Genomic DNA, 15,581 nt, shown 5'->3' on the forward strand with positions numbered 1-15,581 from the left:
ACACATTTGGAAGTTGCCAAGAGTGTAGATTCTACAAGTTCTCATCACAAGGGAAAACAATTTTAACTATATGTTGACAGAGGCTAACTAGACTCATTGTGGTGATCATTTCACAATATATACAAATATTGAAACATATTGTGCACCTGAAACTAATATAATGTTATATGTCAAATATACCTCAGTAAAAAGATAGGTAAACAAACAGAAAAACAAAGGAAGGAAAGGAGGGAGGAAGGGAGGAAGGAAAAGGAAATTATTTATATATGTATTTGGCAAGGGCTCAAAGATAAATGTTTGTATGTGCATTTAAAAAAAAAAAAATCTCTGAGTCAGGGAGCCTGGCTGGCTTAGTCAGTAGAGCATGTGTCTTTTGGAGTGGTGAGTTCGAGCCCCACCTTGAAGGTAGAGTTAACTTAAAAAAAAAAAAAAAAAAAAAATCTCGGGGCACCTGGGTGGCTCAGTCAGTTAAGTGACTGACTTCAGCTCAGGTCATGATCTTGTGGTTCGTGAGTTCGAGCCCCATGTCGGGATCTGTGCTGACAGCTCAGAGCCTGGAACTTGCTTTGGATTCTGTGTCTTCTTCTCTCTCTGCCCTCCCCTGCTCGCTCTCTGTCTGTCTCTCTCTCTCAAAAATAAATTAGCATTTAAAAACTTAAAAAAAAAAATACAAGAAAATTATAGACCAACTCACTTATGAAAATAGCTGTAAAATCAATTAAAATATTAGGAAGCTAAATATATCACTGTATTAAGAATATTTCAAGGGGTGCCTGGCTGGCTCAGTAGGAAGAGCATCTGATTCTTGATCTCAGCTCAGGTCTTGATCCCAGGATCATGAGTTCAAGTCCCACACTGTGCTTTGCACTGGGCACAAAGCCTACTTAAAAAATAATAATAAAATAAAATCTTTAAAAAAAAAAAAAAGGCAAAAAGGAAACTTTATGACCATGGATTATTCCAGAAATGCAAGGGTAAAAAAATTTAGAAAATGAATTAGTTGAATTCAAATAAAGATGAAAAACCATATGACCATCTCAATAGATACATAAAAAATATGGGTTAAAATTCACACCTACCTATGATGAAAATATTACACAAACTAGGAATAAAATAGATCTTCATTCAGCTGGTAAAAGGTGTCTACAAAAACCCTGCAGGAAAACACGATGTTAATAGTGTAACCTCAGTAGTACTCTCTTTAAAATCAAGCCAAAGATGCCTACCTCACCCCTTGAATTGCACTGCAGGTATAAGAAAAATGGCATATATAAGGATTAGAAAGGAAGAAATCAGAGTGTGTCTATTTGCAGATGACATTATTATTCACATAGAAAATCCATGAGAACCTGCAAGCTATTATAATGTAACTTTTAAAGGATGTCATTTACAATAGCATCAAAAACTATAAGGTACCTGTAGGCTTGAAACATTTGCCCACATGCACAAGTCACAAACAAAAAGCTACAAGGTATCTAGGACTAACCTCAAATGAGATCTTTAAGAGCTTTCACAGAGAAAATTAAAATCTTAGTTTGGTACAAGGCAGTAAGTAAATAGAAGTAAATATTATGTTCATTGTGAATGAAAAGTCAATATCATAAAATATCAATTCTCTCCAAATTAATATAAAATTCAATGTAATTCCCCATTAAAATCCCCAAAAGACTTTTTTCACAGAACTTGTCCAATAATAGCTCAGACAGTTTTGAAGAACAAAGAAAAATGCATACTATCAGATACCAAGACTTACTAAAAAGCTATAGTATGTAAAACAATGTGGAGTTGGCACAGGAATAGACAGACTATTGAAACAAAAAAGAAGCCAAGAAGAAAATGCACATATGTATGGCAACTTGATAAATGCCTGATGTGGCACTATAAATCAGGGAGAAAATATGGCCTGCTCAATAAATGGTGCTGGGACAGCCAGTTATCCAGATGAAAAATAGCTATATTTAGGTTCTAAGCTTACACATGACACATTAAATTGTTTATGGAATTAAAGTCTAACATATGAGAAGAAAACTTCTATAATTTGAAAAATATAAATGAAAAGGATTTAATAAAAGACATAAAATATACAAACTATAGAAAAACACTGAAATTTTTAATCATATTGGAATTTAAAAATTTTTAAGTTAAAAGTACATTTGAGATACTATGAACAAAAGAAGAAGACAAGCTATAGCTAGAGTATAGGAGATTAAGGAATTAAATCTGGAATATATGAAGAATGCCTTCCTAACTCATTCTGTGAGGCCAGCATTACTCTGATACCAAACCCAGACAAAGATATTACAAAACCACAGACCAAGATCCCTTGTGAACACAAATGCAAATTTTCTCCACAAAATACTAGCAAACCAAATTCAGCAGCATACTGAAAGCATTATGCATCATGATTCCTGTGGGATTTATTCCAGGAATGCTAAGATGGTTCAATGGACAAAAATCAATCTGCACACTACAATACACCACATTAACAGAATGAAGGAAAAAGCCACATGATCATCTCAACTGTGAACAAAGAATTTGAAAGTCAACACCCTTTCCTGATAAAATCACTTGAAAAACTAGGAATAGAAGAGAATGTCAACATGATAAAGGCCACATATGAAAACCCCAGAGCTAATAGCATTACTTAATGGTGAAAGACTGAAAAATTTTCCATGAGTAATAGGAACCAAGATAAGGATGCCCACTTTATGTCGCTTCTATTTAACATAGTACCAGAAGTTATAACCAGAGCAAATTAGGCAAGAAAAAGAAATAAAGGGCATCCAAATTGGAAAGAAAGAAGTAAAATCATCTCCGTTCACAAGTGACATGATATTACACACAGAAAATCCAAAAGAACCCCCCCCCCCAACACACACACAAACCCTATTACAGATAATAAATAAATTCAGCAAGGTTTCAGGACATAAAATCAACATGCAAATATCAGTTGTATTTCTGTATATTTGCAATAAACAAGACAAAAAGGCAATTTCTTAAGTGTTTATTTATTTGTTTTAAGACAGAGAGAGAGCACATATGCATGGGGGAGGGGGAGAGAGAGAGGGAGATACAGAATCCTAAGAAGGCTCCATGAGCATAGAGCCTGATGTGGAACTCAATCTCACAACTGTAAGATCATGACCTGAGCCAAAATCAAGAGTCTGACCCTTAACCAACTAAACCACCCAGGTGCCTCTAAAAAGGCAATTTAAAAATTTTTTCACTTACAATAGCATCAAAAAATAAACTATTTAGGATAAATTTCTCAAAGGAGGTGAAAGACTTACACATGGAAAACTACAAAATTACAAAATATTACAGAAATTATAGAAGACACAAATAAACAGAAAGATAGCCTATGTTCATGGACTAGAAAACTTAATAGTAAGATGGCAATACTATACAAAGTATCTCATATTCAATGCATTCCCTATCAAAATCTCAATGGTTGTTTTTATAGTCAGAGAAAAACCCATCTTAAAATTCATATGGAATCATAAGGGATCTCATATAGCCAGAACAATCTCAAAAAAAAAAAAAAAAAAGAACAAAGTTGGAGGACTCAACACTGCCTAATTTCAAAACTTACTACAAAACCACAGTAATCGAAACAGTGTGGTACTGGCATAAGGACAGACATACAGGCCAGTGGCATAGAATAGAGCTGAGAAATCACCCTAGCATATTTGCTCATTTGATTTTCAACAAGGGTATTAAGACCATTCAAAGAGACAAGGATAGTAATGTCAACAAATGGTGCTAGAAAAACTGGATATTTACATGCAAACAAATGAAGGTGGATCCTTACCTTACTTTGTATACAAAAATAAACTCAAAACTATAAAACTCTTAGAAGAAAACAGAAGTAAAAATCATCATGACTTTGGAATAGGAAATGATTTCTTACGTATGAGGCCAAAAGCACAGGCAATAAAAGAAAAAATAGGTTACTTAGACTTCATCAGAATTAAAAACTTCTATGCATCAAAAAACACTACTAAGAGAGTGAAAAAGCAGGGGCACCTGACTGGTTCAGTAGGTAGAGCATGTGATTCTTGATCTCAGGGTCATGAGTTCAAGCGCCATGTTAGGCATGGAGTCTACTTTAAAAAAAGAGAGAGGGGCGCCTGGGTGGCTCAGTCGGTTAGGCGTCCGACTTCAGCTCGGGTCACGATCTGGCACTCCGTGAGTTCGAGCCCTGCGTCAGGCTCTGGGCTGCTGGGTCGGAGCCTGGAACCTGCTTCCGATTCTGTGTCTCCTTCTCTCTCTGCCCCTCCCCCGTTCATGCTCTGTCTCTCTCTGTCTCAAAAACAAATAAACGTTAAAAAAAAATTTTTTTTTTTAAATAAAAAAAGAGAGAGTAAAAAACAACCCACAGAATGGGAGAAAATCATATATGTACATACACACGCACATATACATATATATTTGCAAATCATGTATCTGATAAGTGATTAATATCCAGGATATATAGAAAACTACCACAACTCAATGATAAAAAACAACCCAATTAAAAAATGGGCAAAGGATTTAAATAGACATTTCTCCAAAGAACATATACATATAGACAATACGCACATGAAAAGATGTTCAACATCATCAGTCATTAGGAAAATGAAAATCAAAACCACAATGAGATACCACTGCATATCCATTAGGATCGTTATTATAAAAAATAGTAATAATAAGTACTGGAGAGGGTGGGGCAACTGGGTGGCTCAGTCAGTTAAGCTCTGACTTTTTAAAAAAATTTTTAATGTTTATTTATATTTCAGAGAGAGAGAGGGAGAGGGGGAGGGGCAAAGAGAGAGGGAGACACAGAATCTGAAGCAGGCTCCAGGCCCTTGGTTCTCAGCACAGAGCCCAATGTGGGGCTTGAACCCACGAACTGTAAGCTCATGCATGACCTGAGCCAAAGTCAGACACTTAACCAACTAAGCCACCCAGGTGCCCCAAGTGTCTGACTCTTGATCTCAGCTCAGGTTACAAACTCAACAGTTGTGAGATTGAGCACCACATTGGGCTCTCTGCTGTTAGCACAGAGCCTGCTTCAGTTCCTTTGTCCCCCCCCCCCCCCCGCCTCTCCCCCCTCCCTCTCTCTCTCAAAATAAATGAACTTAAAAAAGAAAAAGACATTGAGAGCCACCTGGGTGGCTCAGTTGATTAAGTGTCCGACTTTTGATTTTGGCTCAGGTCATGATCTCATCGTTCATGGGATCAAGCCCTGCATCAGGCTCCATGTGACTGACAGTGGAGAGCCTGCTTGGGATTCATTCTCTCTCTCCCCCTCTGCCCCTCCCCCACTTAATCTCTCTGTCTTTCTCAAAATAAATAAACAAACATTAGAAAAGAATAGAAAAAGTGAGCAATGCACCAAATCCGCCAATAAAATATGCTTTTGGGTACTTCCCTCAAAGAAACTCTTGCACATTCACAATGAGACCTACATTGTAGCACTGTGTATAAAAGCATTAGAGTTGAAATCCAACTTTTCCTCAACAGAGGAATAGTAAGTAAACAATGAAACACACAGCCATTAAAATCATTGACCTAGATCTCCATGTCATGCCACAGAATGGCAAACAGTGATTAGCAAAAAAGCAAGTTGATACCACTAATGTATAATTTTAAAACACAAAACATATATGGTGTCTACGATACATGTATGACTAATAAAAGTACAAAGCAAGCATGAAGATGGTTGTGGTTGTTTCTGGAGAGGAGGGAGAGAGAAGAAACGAGAAGGTGGGTTTTAACTACATCTTTCATTAGCATTTTATTCCTTTCTGATGCAAATATGGCAAAATGTTAACATCTGTTTCACTTGGCAGTGGATTTATGGGTCTCTATGACATTATTTTTGTAAGTCCAAGATGTTTCACAATTAGAAATTAGAAAGTAAAAAATCTGAGATCTCTGTGAAATCTCACTTAGTATAAGAATTGAGATAGGGATCCAAATTTGCTTAATTCCAGATGGCTAACCATTCCCAAACCCCATGGAAAAACCGCACTTTTACCAAACACCATGCACACGGCTCCTACCCAGGAGGCATTGGGAAGGTAGGACTTCACTATGCTTGCCCTGGAGGCAGGAAGGTGGTGGGTGGGGGGGAGGCAGGGGGAACGTGGTTTACTTAATCATGAAGGCAACAAACTTGGGTGGTCTATCAGGATGTAAGGACTAAAAAATGAGGGGCGCCTGAGTGGCTCAGTCAGTTGAGCTTTGGGCTCTTGATTTCGGTTCAGGTCATGATCTCACGATTTGTGAGTTCGAGCCCCATGTCAGGCTCTGAGCTGACAGTGAGGAACCTGCTAGGGATTTTCTCTTTCCCTCTCTCTGCCCCTCCTCCACCCACGTGTGCTCTCTCTTTCTTTCAAAATAAATAAACTTCAAAAAAATATAAAAATAAAAAATGAGAAACAGCCAGACAGGAATGCCCTCAACTTTCTGCCACTACCACCTCCAGACTCCCCACCAAATACACCACCCTTTCATTCCCAGTTACAACCCTAGATCTCCTCTCCTCAGGGTAACTGTTCTCCTGTGTTCTGTATCCCAGCTCTGCCCCATTCTCTTCCCCTTCTTTCTGCTATAACTCAATCTCTCCTTTCTATCAGGTCCACCCAAAAGCATTTACACATGCTCCCAATTTAAAACGCGAAAGAACACCCTCTCCAACCCTATAACCCCTCCAACTAGTGCTCACCTTTTCCCTCCCCTGCATATCGAGACTTCTTCCAAGGTTTCCACTTCTTCATCTCCTCTTCAGCACCCCACAGAAACTGCTGTAGCAAAGTTCACCAGTGACCTCTGTCATTAAGCCCAACCAAAGGACTGGTGAGGGGAGACTGGGAGTAGAGGACTTAGAAATTTTCATCTGGTTCCCATGACTACTGCCGGAGTTCTTATTTCCTTGTGAATGCTTTGCTTTTATTAAAATAATAATTCCCATGACCGCCCACAAGCAGTTTTTAATCCTCCTCTTCCCTGAAGGTTCAAATGCTACTGATGCCCTGGGCCAGCCCCTCTTTGAGATGTGTCACTGTAGTCTCCTTTCTGGCCCCTTCTTGGCAAAGCCCCCTTCCGCCCATGCTTTCAATGATGGCTTCCTCAATGTTCTGTTCCACCTTTTCCACTATATACTGTTTCTTTGGGGGGATTTTACCCAGACCAAGACTCCAACTGTAGCCAATATGTTGATGACTCCCAGCCTTCTGGGTTCAATTCGGACCTCTCTCCTGAGTTCCAAACCCACAGATCTAACAGCCTCCTCAGAAATCTCTACTTGGACGCCTGCAGCCACCAAAATCATCATACTCAAAACCAGAATCATCATTTTCCTTCACCAAACCTATTCTTCTTTCTACTCTACCTAACTTAGGAACCACCATCTATCCATGCTCAACCCAGAAACCTATGAGTCTTACTCTATTGATTCTGTTCCCTAAATCTCCCTCCAAATTCACATTTCTTCATCCCTGGGCCACCTTCTTTTCTCACCTGGATCACTGCAACCACTTCCTAACTGGCCTCCCAATCATTTGCTACATTCCAGCCAGAGTGAGCTTTCAAAACCAAAACTGAATATGTCATCATCCTCCTTAAGATATCTCATTAGCTTCCCCCTTATTTCTCAGATTGTCCAAACTCAACATAGCTACAGAGCTTCATGACCTGCATGCTGACCCCTAATTGCTGCCCAGCCTCACCTCCCACACTCCCTTCCCACAATTCTCTCTAGTCACTGCGAAAAGCTATCAACTGCCCCTTGTCTCCAGGCCTATGGCACTTAGCAGACCTTCCACTTGGAATGCCCTCTTCCCTCTACCCCTCCTCTACAGCTGCTGGACTAGCTCCTCATCCTTCAACTGTCAGTTCAAAGGTCACATTCTCCAGGAAGCCGCCCCTTCAGCTAGACTTGGCTAGTTCTTTCATTGTGCATCCCCCTTATCACCCCCATGATATGTAGTTCAGCTGTCAGACTTTATCCTGCTTGCTGTGGCTGTTTATTTAATGTCTGTCTCCTGAGAGCAGGACTAGGTCTCTCAGTCACCACTTCATCCCCAGTTTCTATGACAGGGCTTGGTGCAGGGCATATGTTCAATAGATAAGAGGAAAGTGCAGTCTTTGCCCTCAGTTCTTGGCCTACTGAAGCTGCAAATAACAAAAATAATTAGAATATAATAAAGTAAGTGCTTATAATCAATTACGTATGTGTGTAGATGCTTGTGGGTTGCTACGGTCTGAATGTTTGTGCCCCTCAAAAGGTCTTATGTTGAAATCCTATGCCCAATGTGATGATATTAGGAAGTGGGACCTTTAGGAGGTGCTTAGGTCATAAGGGTAGAACCTTCATGAATGGGATTAAAGTTCTTATAAAAGAGGCTCCCCAGAGCTCCCTAGCCCCTTCCACCATGTGAGAATAAACAAGAAGTCTATGACCTGGGCCACACTAGCACTCTGATCTCTAACTTCCACACTCCAGAATTGTTAAGAAAAAAATTTCTGTTTATAGGCCATTCAGCCTGTGGTATCTTGTTCTAGCAGCCCAAACAGACTAAGCCACGGATATATGTGGACATGGATATGTGGATGTGAAACGCTGAAGAAACCTAACTCACCTTCTGGCTTAGCCAAGAAAGTTCACATAAAATCGATGACATTTGAACCGGCTTATTATTCATTCCAGTCATTCAACAAATAACTTCTGGGCACCTACTTGGTGCCAGGCACTGTTCCAGGCACCAAGAATACAGCAGGAAATAAGACAAACAAACAAAAATAAGAAGAAGAAAGAAAAGATAAAGAAGAAGAAAGAAAAGAAGACAGACATTGTCCCTGCCTTCCTGGAGCTTATTCTAGTTGGGGTAGACAGACAGGGACGTTAAATTCCAACAAATAAGATAATTTCAGGAAATGATACATGCTTTGAAGAATATAAAACTCTGTAGGTGTTTACCAGGATGGTGGCAGAAGGCTGCATGTGTTCTGTGTGCCAACATCAGGGCTAACCTGAGGAGGTGTCACAGGGATATATAACTTGAATGACAGGGTGGAGCCTACCGCTCAAAGATCTGGAGGAAGACAGCTTTCAGCAGAGGCAACAATGAGACCCACTGATTCAAAGAACAGAAAGAAGGCCAGTGGGGCAGATACACAACGAGTATTTATATCTCCGGCCCAGACCTCATCCCTGAACTCCAGAATCACAGAACCAACTACCAGCTGGACATCGCCACTGGATGTCTAGAGTCATTGTGACCTCCATCAACCTGGGTTCCCCTCCAAACCCAACCCTTCCCATTCTAGTAAATGACAGTTGCACTGTTGCATTTGCTCAAGCCAAAAACCCCAGAATCATACTTGACTCCACCCCATGCCCAATCCATCAATAAATCTTCTTGGGTCCACTTTCAAAATATGTCCCAAACCCGAGGGCTTCCCATCACCTTCCAGGCACCTCAGTCTGTGCTGAAGTATTTGGATCTTAGCCTTTGTGCAAGGCAGAATCACGGAAGGTTTTCCAGGACGGGACAGAGAAGTGACACTTGCCGTAGGGGTGTGTTGGAGTCAGCTCACACCAGTTCACAAGAGCCAACTGGAAAATTTTCAGGAATGTTGCCAGATGGTTGACATCACAGTGACAGCATGAATTTGGCCACGGTAAGACTACTTATACCACAGATACTGGTAAACATTATAGATCAAGGCTCCCCACTCTCTCCTGGCCATCAGAATACTCAACATTTACCAGCATACAACTGCATGTGCAAGTCTGTATTACAGAAAGACCCTTCTTGTGTCATCGGGTGTGTGATTCTTATCTCTATAGGTGTTTACGTTTGCGAATACACGTTAGCACCCAAAGAACCTTTCCCACCATATATCTGCCTGCTTGCCTGAATTCAGTTAGGGAGCACTAGATCGGGAGCACCTGATAAGAGGCTGTTGGCAATGATGCAGGCGAGAGATGAAGGCACCAAGCATAGGAAAGAAGCCAGTGGTCAGAGAAATCTAGAAATAGGATGAATAGGCTTTGTCATTTACTCTGAGAGAACTAAATTCCTTTCCTTCACACCACTCCTCAGTTTGTAGTCACAGACCCATTTCTGTGATTCTTCTTTAACATGTCTTCCTGTCTAGACTGTACATCCCCTGAGGGCAGGGGCTGTGTGTCTGCCCAGCACTGTAGCCCCAGAGCAGGGCCCAATGCTTACACCTGCACAGCCTTACTGACGAGTCATTAAATGAAGAACGGAAGACGAAGTAAAGGAGAAGGAAAAGTCAGTAATAACGCTCAGAAGAAGAAACATGGGAAAAAGAATAAGTGTGGCTAGTGGTTCAGAGGGAAGGGTTTGGGAAATGTTGACTTCAAGTGCCCGGGACTATCCAGGCAGTGGCATCCAGCTACCAGCTGGAAATATGAGTCTTAAACTTAAGAGTCTTGGGTCTGAAAGAGACCTTCCTGAGTATAACATGCAACCCTTCCCTCTTCCCTTAGAGTCTGAATTGTCACTAAAGGAGTGTCAACTTCCCTCTCTTAAGACTCACCCGAACCTCGGCCTCCCGTGGCCTCCCATTAAGGTCGCATTTGGACCCGTTGCCATAGGTCTGGCTGTGGTAGCGTTTCAGACGATGCTGCTTGGAGGCCTGGGGAGGACATCAAGAGGGAGGGCGGGGGCAGAAGAAAGACAGCAAAGAGAAAAAATGGCACTTTGTCCTAATGGCCACGGAGCCCCAAGCAACATGTCAGCTAATCCTGACCCTCCCCTTCTCGTTAGGGCTCTGAGTCTACAGCCAGGACCCCTTTCTCTCCCAACCCCAAACTCCTGCCACCTTGGCTGTCTCATCATCCCAGTCGAAGGCCGATTGGTAGTAGCCGAGATAGAGGACTTCACCTTTGATCTCTGAATCTACAAGAGAAACCACAGTGAAGCACCGTTACTCCCTTCTAAGAGGACTAAGAGGGAAGGGGACTGGGGAGGCAGGTCACCTTCTATGAAGTGTTGCTGAGGGCTTAGGGAAAATGTAGGCATGAGTCACCTTCCATGTGGTACTGCTGGATGTGGCGTCCGTAACAGAATTCATATGTCCACCAGTCCTTGGTCTGACAATTAAAAAAAAAAAAAGAACAATCAAGGGGATAGCGTGCAGATGTCTCTGCTTGGAACCTGAATCTCTCCTAGCTCCAAGACACATAACCTCTCATCTACTTCTCATCCCCTCTGCTTCCATACTCAATTCTCCAGATTCTCAGTGACGAGGAAGGGCTGCTTTCCTTCTGTGACTGGGAGAAATGCCTCTAAAGTATGTTTTTCACCTGTGCTCTTTCCACGCCTCCCTTTTTAAAGATTTTTTAAAAAAATCCTTCTTCGCCTTTTATAAAGATAAGAAATCATGGTATCCTTGAAGCACTCGGACTGGGAAAATTTGAATATTCCAATATTAATTGAACTTCTACAACATTTCTTGTGCTGTTCTAGCCACCGGGGATACAACTGTGAACAAGATAAATTCTCTGACCTCATGGACTCATATTCCAGTGCTGGGACTCAGACTAAAAAAAATAAATAAATAAGCTGATGATTCAGTTAATAAGATGATTTCAGATCATGAAAAATGCCATGATGAAAATAAAATAGGACACCGGCAGAAAGTGACGGGGGCAGGGGGTGACTTTACCAGGAAGGCTTCTCTAGGAGAATGTCCCTCCTACCCTACAGTGACCCTCTTTAGGCACCTCAATCTTGGCTTAACCATCATTCTGAGGTCTTCTGTCCTAACCCTCCTCTACACTCAGCAAAGTGTCATCAGTGGTTGCAGGATTCTTTGCTTCTGTACAATATGTCTACTTGTCCAATGGCCTTTTTAACCCCCATAGGTCCTCTCGTCCCTCCCCATTCATGGGCACTCCGGTTCCCAGATAGATAGCTAGTTCCCAAGCCCTCATTCCATTCTTCCCAGCCCCTTTCACCTTCAGCAAGCAAGGAGCATCTTTCATTGGGCTCAACAGCTCAGGGATCCCAGGCCCTCGGTAAGCAGGTGCCTCCTCCTCCCTTTCACGCTGGAAGTGAATAGCTCCAGCTGGCAGGCGACATTCATAGCGCTGTTTGTACTTAGAGGAGACAATCACCACGTCCGAAGCTTGGCTCTGGGAAAGACGGAGGTTCGGGGGGCAGGGAGGCAAAGAGAGGCTGGGATCAGAGAGAACAACGAGATCCCTCTTCGGATCCTGGGGAAGAGCCCAGTCAAGTCAGAATGAGCCACAAGTCTTCCAGCTGTGTTTGGCGGGTGAGGGGAACGAGCACTCGCACTTCTCTCCCGGGAGGAGTCTGGGTGCTTCTATCTGGAACCGAAGCTGACAGCGGGAAGCCCCACCCCTCCCAGTCCCTAGCCCCAGGGGAATGGGTCTCCGTCTACGGTCCTTAAGAGTCATCGTAAAACCCCTACCTACTCCTCCCGATTCTTCTTAGGCGCCCTATGCAGACTCCACAGCGGCCCTTCTTCCTCTATCTTTCCCCCCTTCCCCTTGCCCCAGATCCTCGCCCTTCCACGCCTCCACACCTGCCCTCCCATGACAGGCAACGGCAGGATCTCGATCCCATAACGCATCTCACTCAGTTCCTCTAGATTCAGGCTTCCGACACCGCCAGCCAGAGTTGCGGGTAACAGGAGCCCCAGAAGTAGCAGCCCCAACAGGCTGGACAGCAGCGTTTCCGCCGCCATCTTTCGTTCACCTTCTTACTCGGGGCAGCTCCTTCCGCCCTAAACCTGGCAGCGGCCTCACCCCGCCCACGAACGCCGAAAGGTCTCATTGGTTGAATGTTCTGTCCCTCTTACCTACCCAATTCCCATTTGTAAACGTGGCTCCAAAACCCTCCGGGAGGTGGATCACGATGATAAGCAAAACCACTCACTGCTCCTGATTGGTCAGAGATGCCAACCAATCATCGAGGAGCTCAGACCTCCTCCCACCCCCACCCACCCCCACCCCCAGTTCCAGAGAGATGAGGTCTAACGCCCGGGCCCTTTGAAGCAATCTTTCTGTCTTCTTCCAGGGGTCACGCGCATCTCTTTTTCTTTTTTTTTTTTTAAGTGGTTTCTTGCATTGTAGACTGCTCCCGCCAGGTGGAGGATTGAGACCGGTGGGTGGTGCATGCAATACGCCTGAAAGTTACTTAATACTTGTTGCAAAATAATTATTATTTGGCACAAAAACAGACGTTAAGATCAATGGAACATAATAGAGAACCCAGAAATGGACCCAACAAACGTATGGCCAACTAATCTTTGATAATGTAAGAAAGAGTAGCCAATGGAATATAGACAATCTCTTCAGCAAATGGTGCTGGGAAAACTGGACAGCGACGTGCAGAAGAATGAACTTGGACCACTTTCTTACACCATACACAAAAATCAACTCAAAATGGATGAAAGACCTAAATGTAAGACAGGAAGCTATCAAAATCTTAGAGGAGAAAGCAGGCAAAAACCTATTTGGCCTCAGCCACAGCAACTTCTTACTCAACATGTCTCCGGAGGCAAGGGAAACAAAAGCAAAAATGAACTATTGGGACCTCATCAAAACAAAAAGCTTCTGCACAGCGAAAGAAACAATCAGCAAAACTAAAAAGCAACCGATGAAATGGGAGAAGATGTTTGCACATGACATATCAGATAAAAGGTTACTATCCAAAATCTATAAAGAATTTATCAAACACAACACCCCAAAAACTAAGTGAGGAAAGGGGCAAAAGACATGAATAGACACTTCTCCAAAGAAGACATCCAGATGGTGAACAGACACATGAAAAAATGCTCAACATCACTCATCATTAGGGAAAAGCCATATTGAGATAATACCTCACACCTGCAGAATGGCTAACGTTAACAACTCAGGCAACAGATATTGGCAAGGATGCGGAGAAAGAGTATCTCTTTTGCACTGCTGGTGGGAATGCCAACTCATGCAGCCACTCTGGAAAACAGTATGGAGGTTCCTCAAAAAATTAAAAATAGAACTACCCTACGACCCAGCAATTGCACTACTAGGTGTTTATCCAAGGGATACAGGTGTGCTATTTCAAATGGGCACATGAACCCCAATATTTATAGCAGCGCTATCGATAATAGCCAAAGTATGGAAAGAGCCCTAATGTCCATCAATGGATGAATGGATAAAGAAGATCTGGTACGTATATATTTATATATATTAGATATATAATGGAGTATTACTTGGCAATCAAAAAGAATGAAATCTTAACCATTTGCAACTATGTAGATGGAACTAGAGGATATCATGCTAAGCAAAATCAGTCAGTCGGAGAAAAACAAATATCATATGACTTCACTCATGTGAGGAATTTAAGGTACAAAACAGATGAACATAAGGGAAGGGAAGCAAAAAGAATATAAAAACAAGGAGGGGGACAAAACAGAAGAGACTCTTAAATATAGAGAACAAACAGAAGGTTGCTGGAGGGATTGTATGTGGGGGGATGGGCTAAATGGGCAAGGGGCATTAAGGAATCTACTCCTGAAATCATTGTTGCACTATATGCTAACTAACTTGGATGTAAATTAAACAATAAATAAATTTAAAAAGCACAATTATTATATAAAAACATTCCTCTTTTCATGTATACATAAAATTTCAGGGCAATCTTGTAATCTGTGTCAAAACCTTTCTACATGATCCTACAGTTGTCCTCCAATAAAATTAGCCTAAAAAATTGTGAAGGCCTCTGGTTAAAGAATAGGGGTTGAGGGGCGCCTGGGGGGCTCAGTCCTTAAGCATCCGACTCAGGTCATAATCTCATGGTTGGTGAGTTCCAGCCCCAAATCTGGCTCTGTGCTGACAGTGCTGAGCCTGCTTGGTATTCCCTCTCTCATTCTTTCTCTCTCTCCCTGCTGCTTTCTCTCTCTTTCTCAAAAATAAATAAATAAGCTTAAAAAAAAAAAAGACTTGGGTAAGAGAAAGGGAAAGGAGACAACGGCAGCAACATTTCAGAAGGTAGAAAATAAGTGGAGGAATGGTAACTGGCTTAGCAACCTGAGAAATTGATTTCTAAACAAAGTTAAATAAAACTCCTGTGGGGAGTCTGACCAGTCCAAAAAAGAAATCCCAAAGATACTCTCATCAAGGTTCTCTTAATGAAATAGACGAAAGAATCCTACAGTTAAGCCTTTGGCCTACACGTCCTAACTTTCCCACAGTCTTTCCAATCAGCTTTTTAATATCTTCACTGTAAACTATAAGCAGGCAGCCAAACATCATTAGACCTTTAAGGAAATCCTGTAACATGCAGGAAAGAAACCAAAATAAGAAGAAAGGAAAGCAATTTAGAAGAAACAAATTGCAAAGGAGAAAAAGTTTTAAATCAAAATTCCATCCTTAATATTCTCAGAGAGATACTATATTGCATCCATAAAATAACAACAGGAAGCTATTTAGAAAGTAACTACTAATAAGATAATCAAAAGGAGCTCTTGGAAATCAAAACCATGATAGCAAAAATAAAAATTCAGTAGAAAGACTGGAGGATAAAATTGAAAATCAAATTTGCTCTACTTTT

General features: G+C 41.8%; 1 protein-coding gene across 4 annotated transcripts in view; it reads right to left on the minus strand.

Annotated features, from left to right (window-relative positions):
• Positions 1-12,765, minus strand: part of OS9 (OS9 endoplasmic reticulum lectin) — a 30,731-nt gene extending 17,966 nt beyond the window's left edge. For all 4 annotated transcript variants that reach the window (XM_025926782.2, XM_025926777.2, XM_025926781.2 and 1 more), the window contains exons 1-5: positions 12,571-12,765; positions 11,981-12,157; positions 11,050-11,113; positions 10,843-10,919; positions 10,558-10,656 (exon numbers count right to left, since the gene is read on the minus strand). In XM_025926782.2, the coding sequence (XP_025782567.1) occupies positions 10,558-10,656; positions 10,843-10,919; positions 11,050-11,113; positions 11,981-12,157; positions 12,571-12,732 (579 nt within the window). In that variant the 5' untranslated portion in view covers positions 12,733-12,765. The remainder of the gene's footprint in view (positions 1-10,557; positions 10,657-10,842; positions 10,920-11,049; positions 11,114-11,980; positions 12,158-12,570) is intronic.
• Between the last annotated feature and the right edge of the window lie 2,816 nt (positions 12,766-15,581).

Source organism: Puma concolor, chromosome B4, assembly GCF_028749965.1.
Source record: "Puma concolor isolate L17-30 chromosome B4, mPumCon1.1.hap2, whole genome shotgun sequence".
Lineage (NCBI taxonomy): Eukaryota > Metazoa > Chordata > Mammalia > Carnivora > Felidae > Puma > Puma concolor.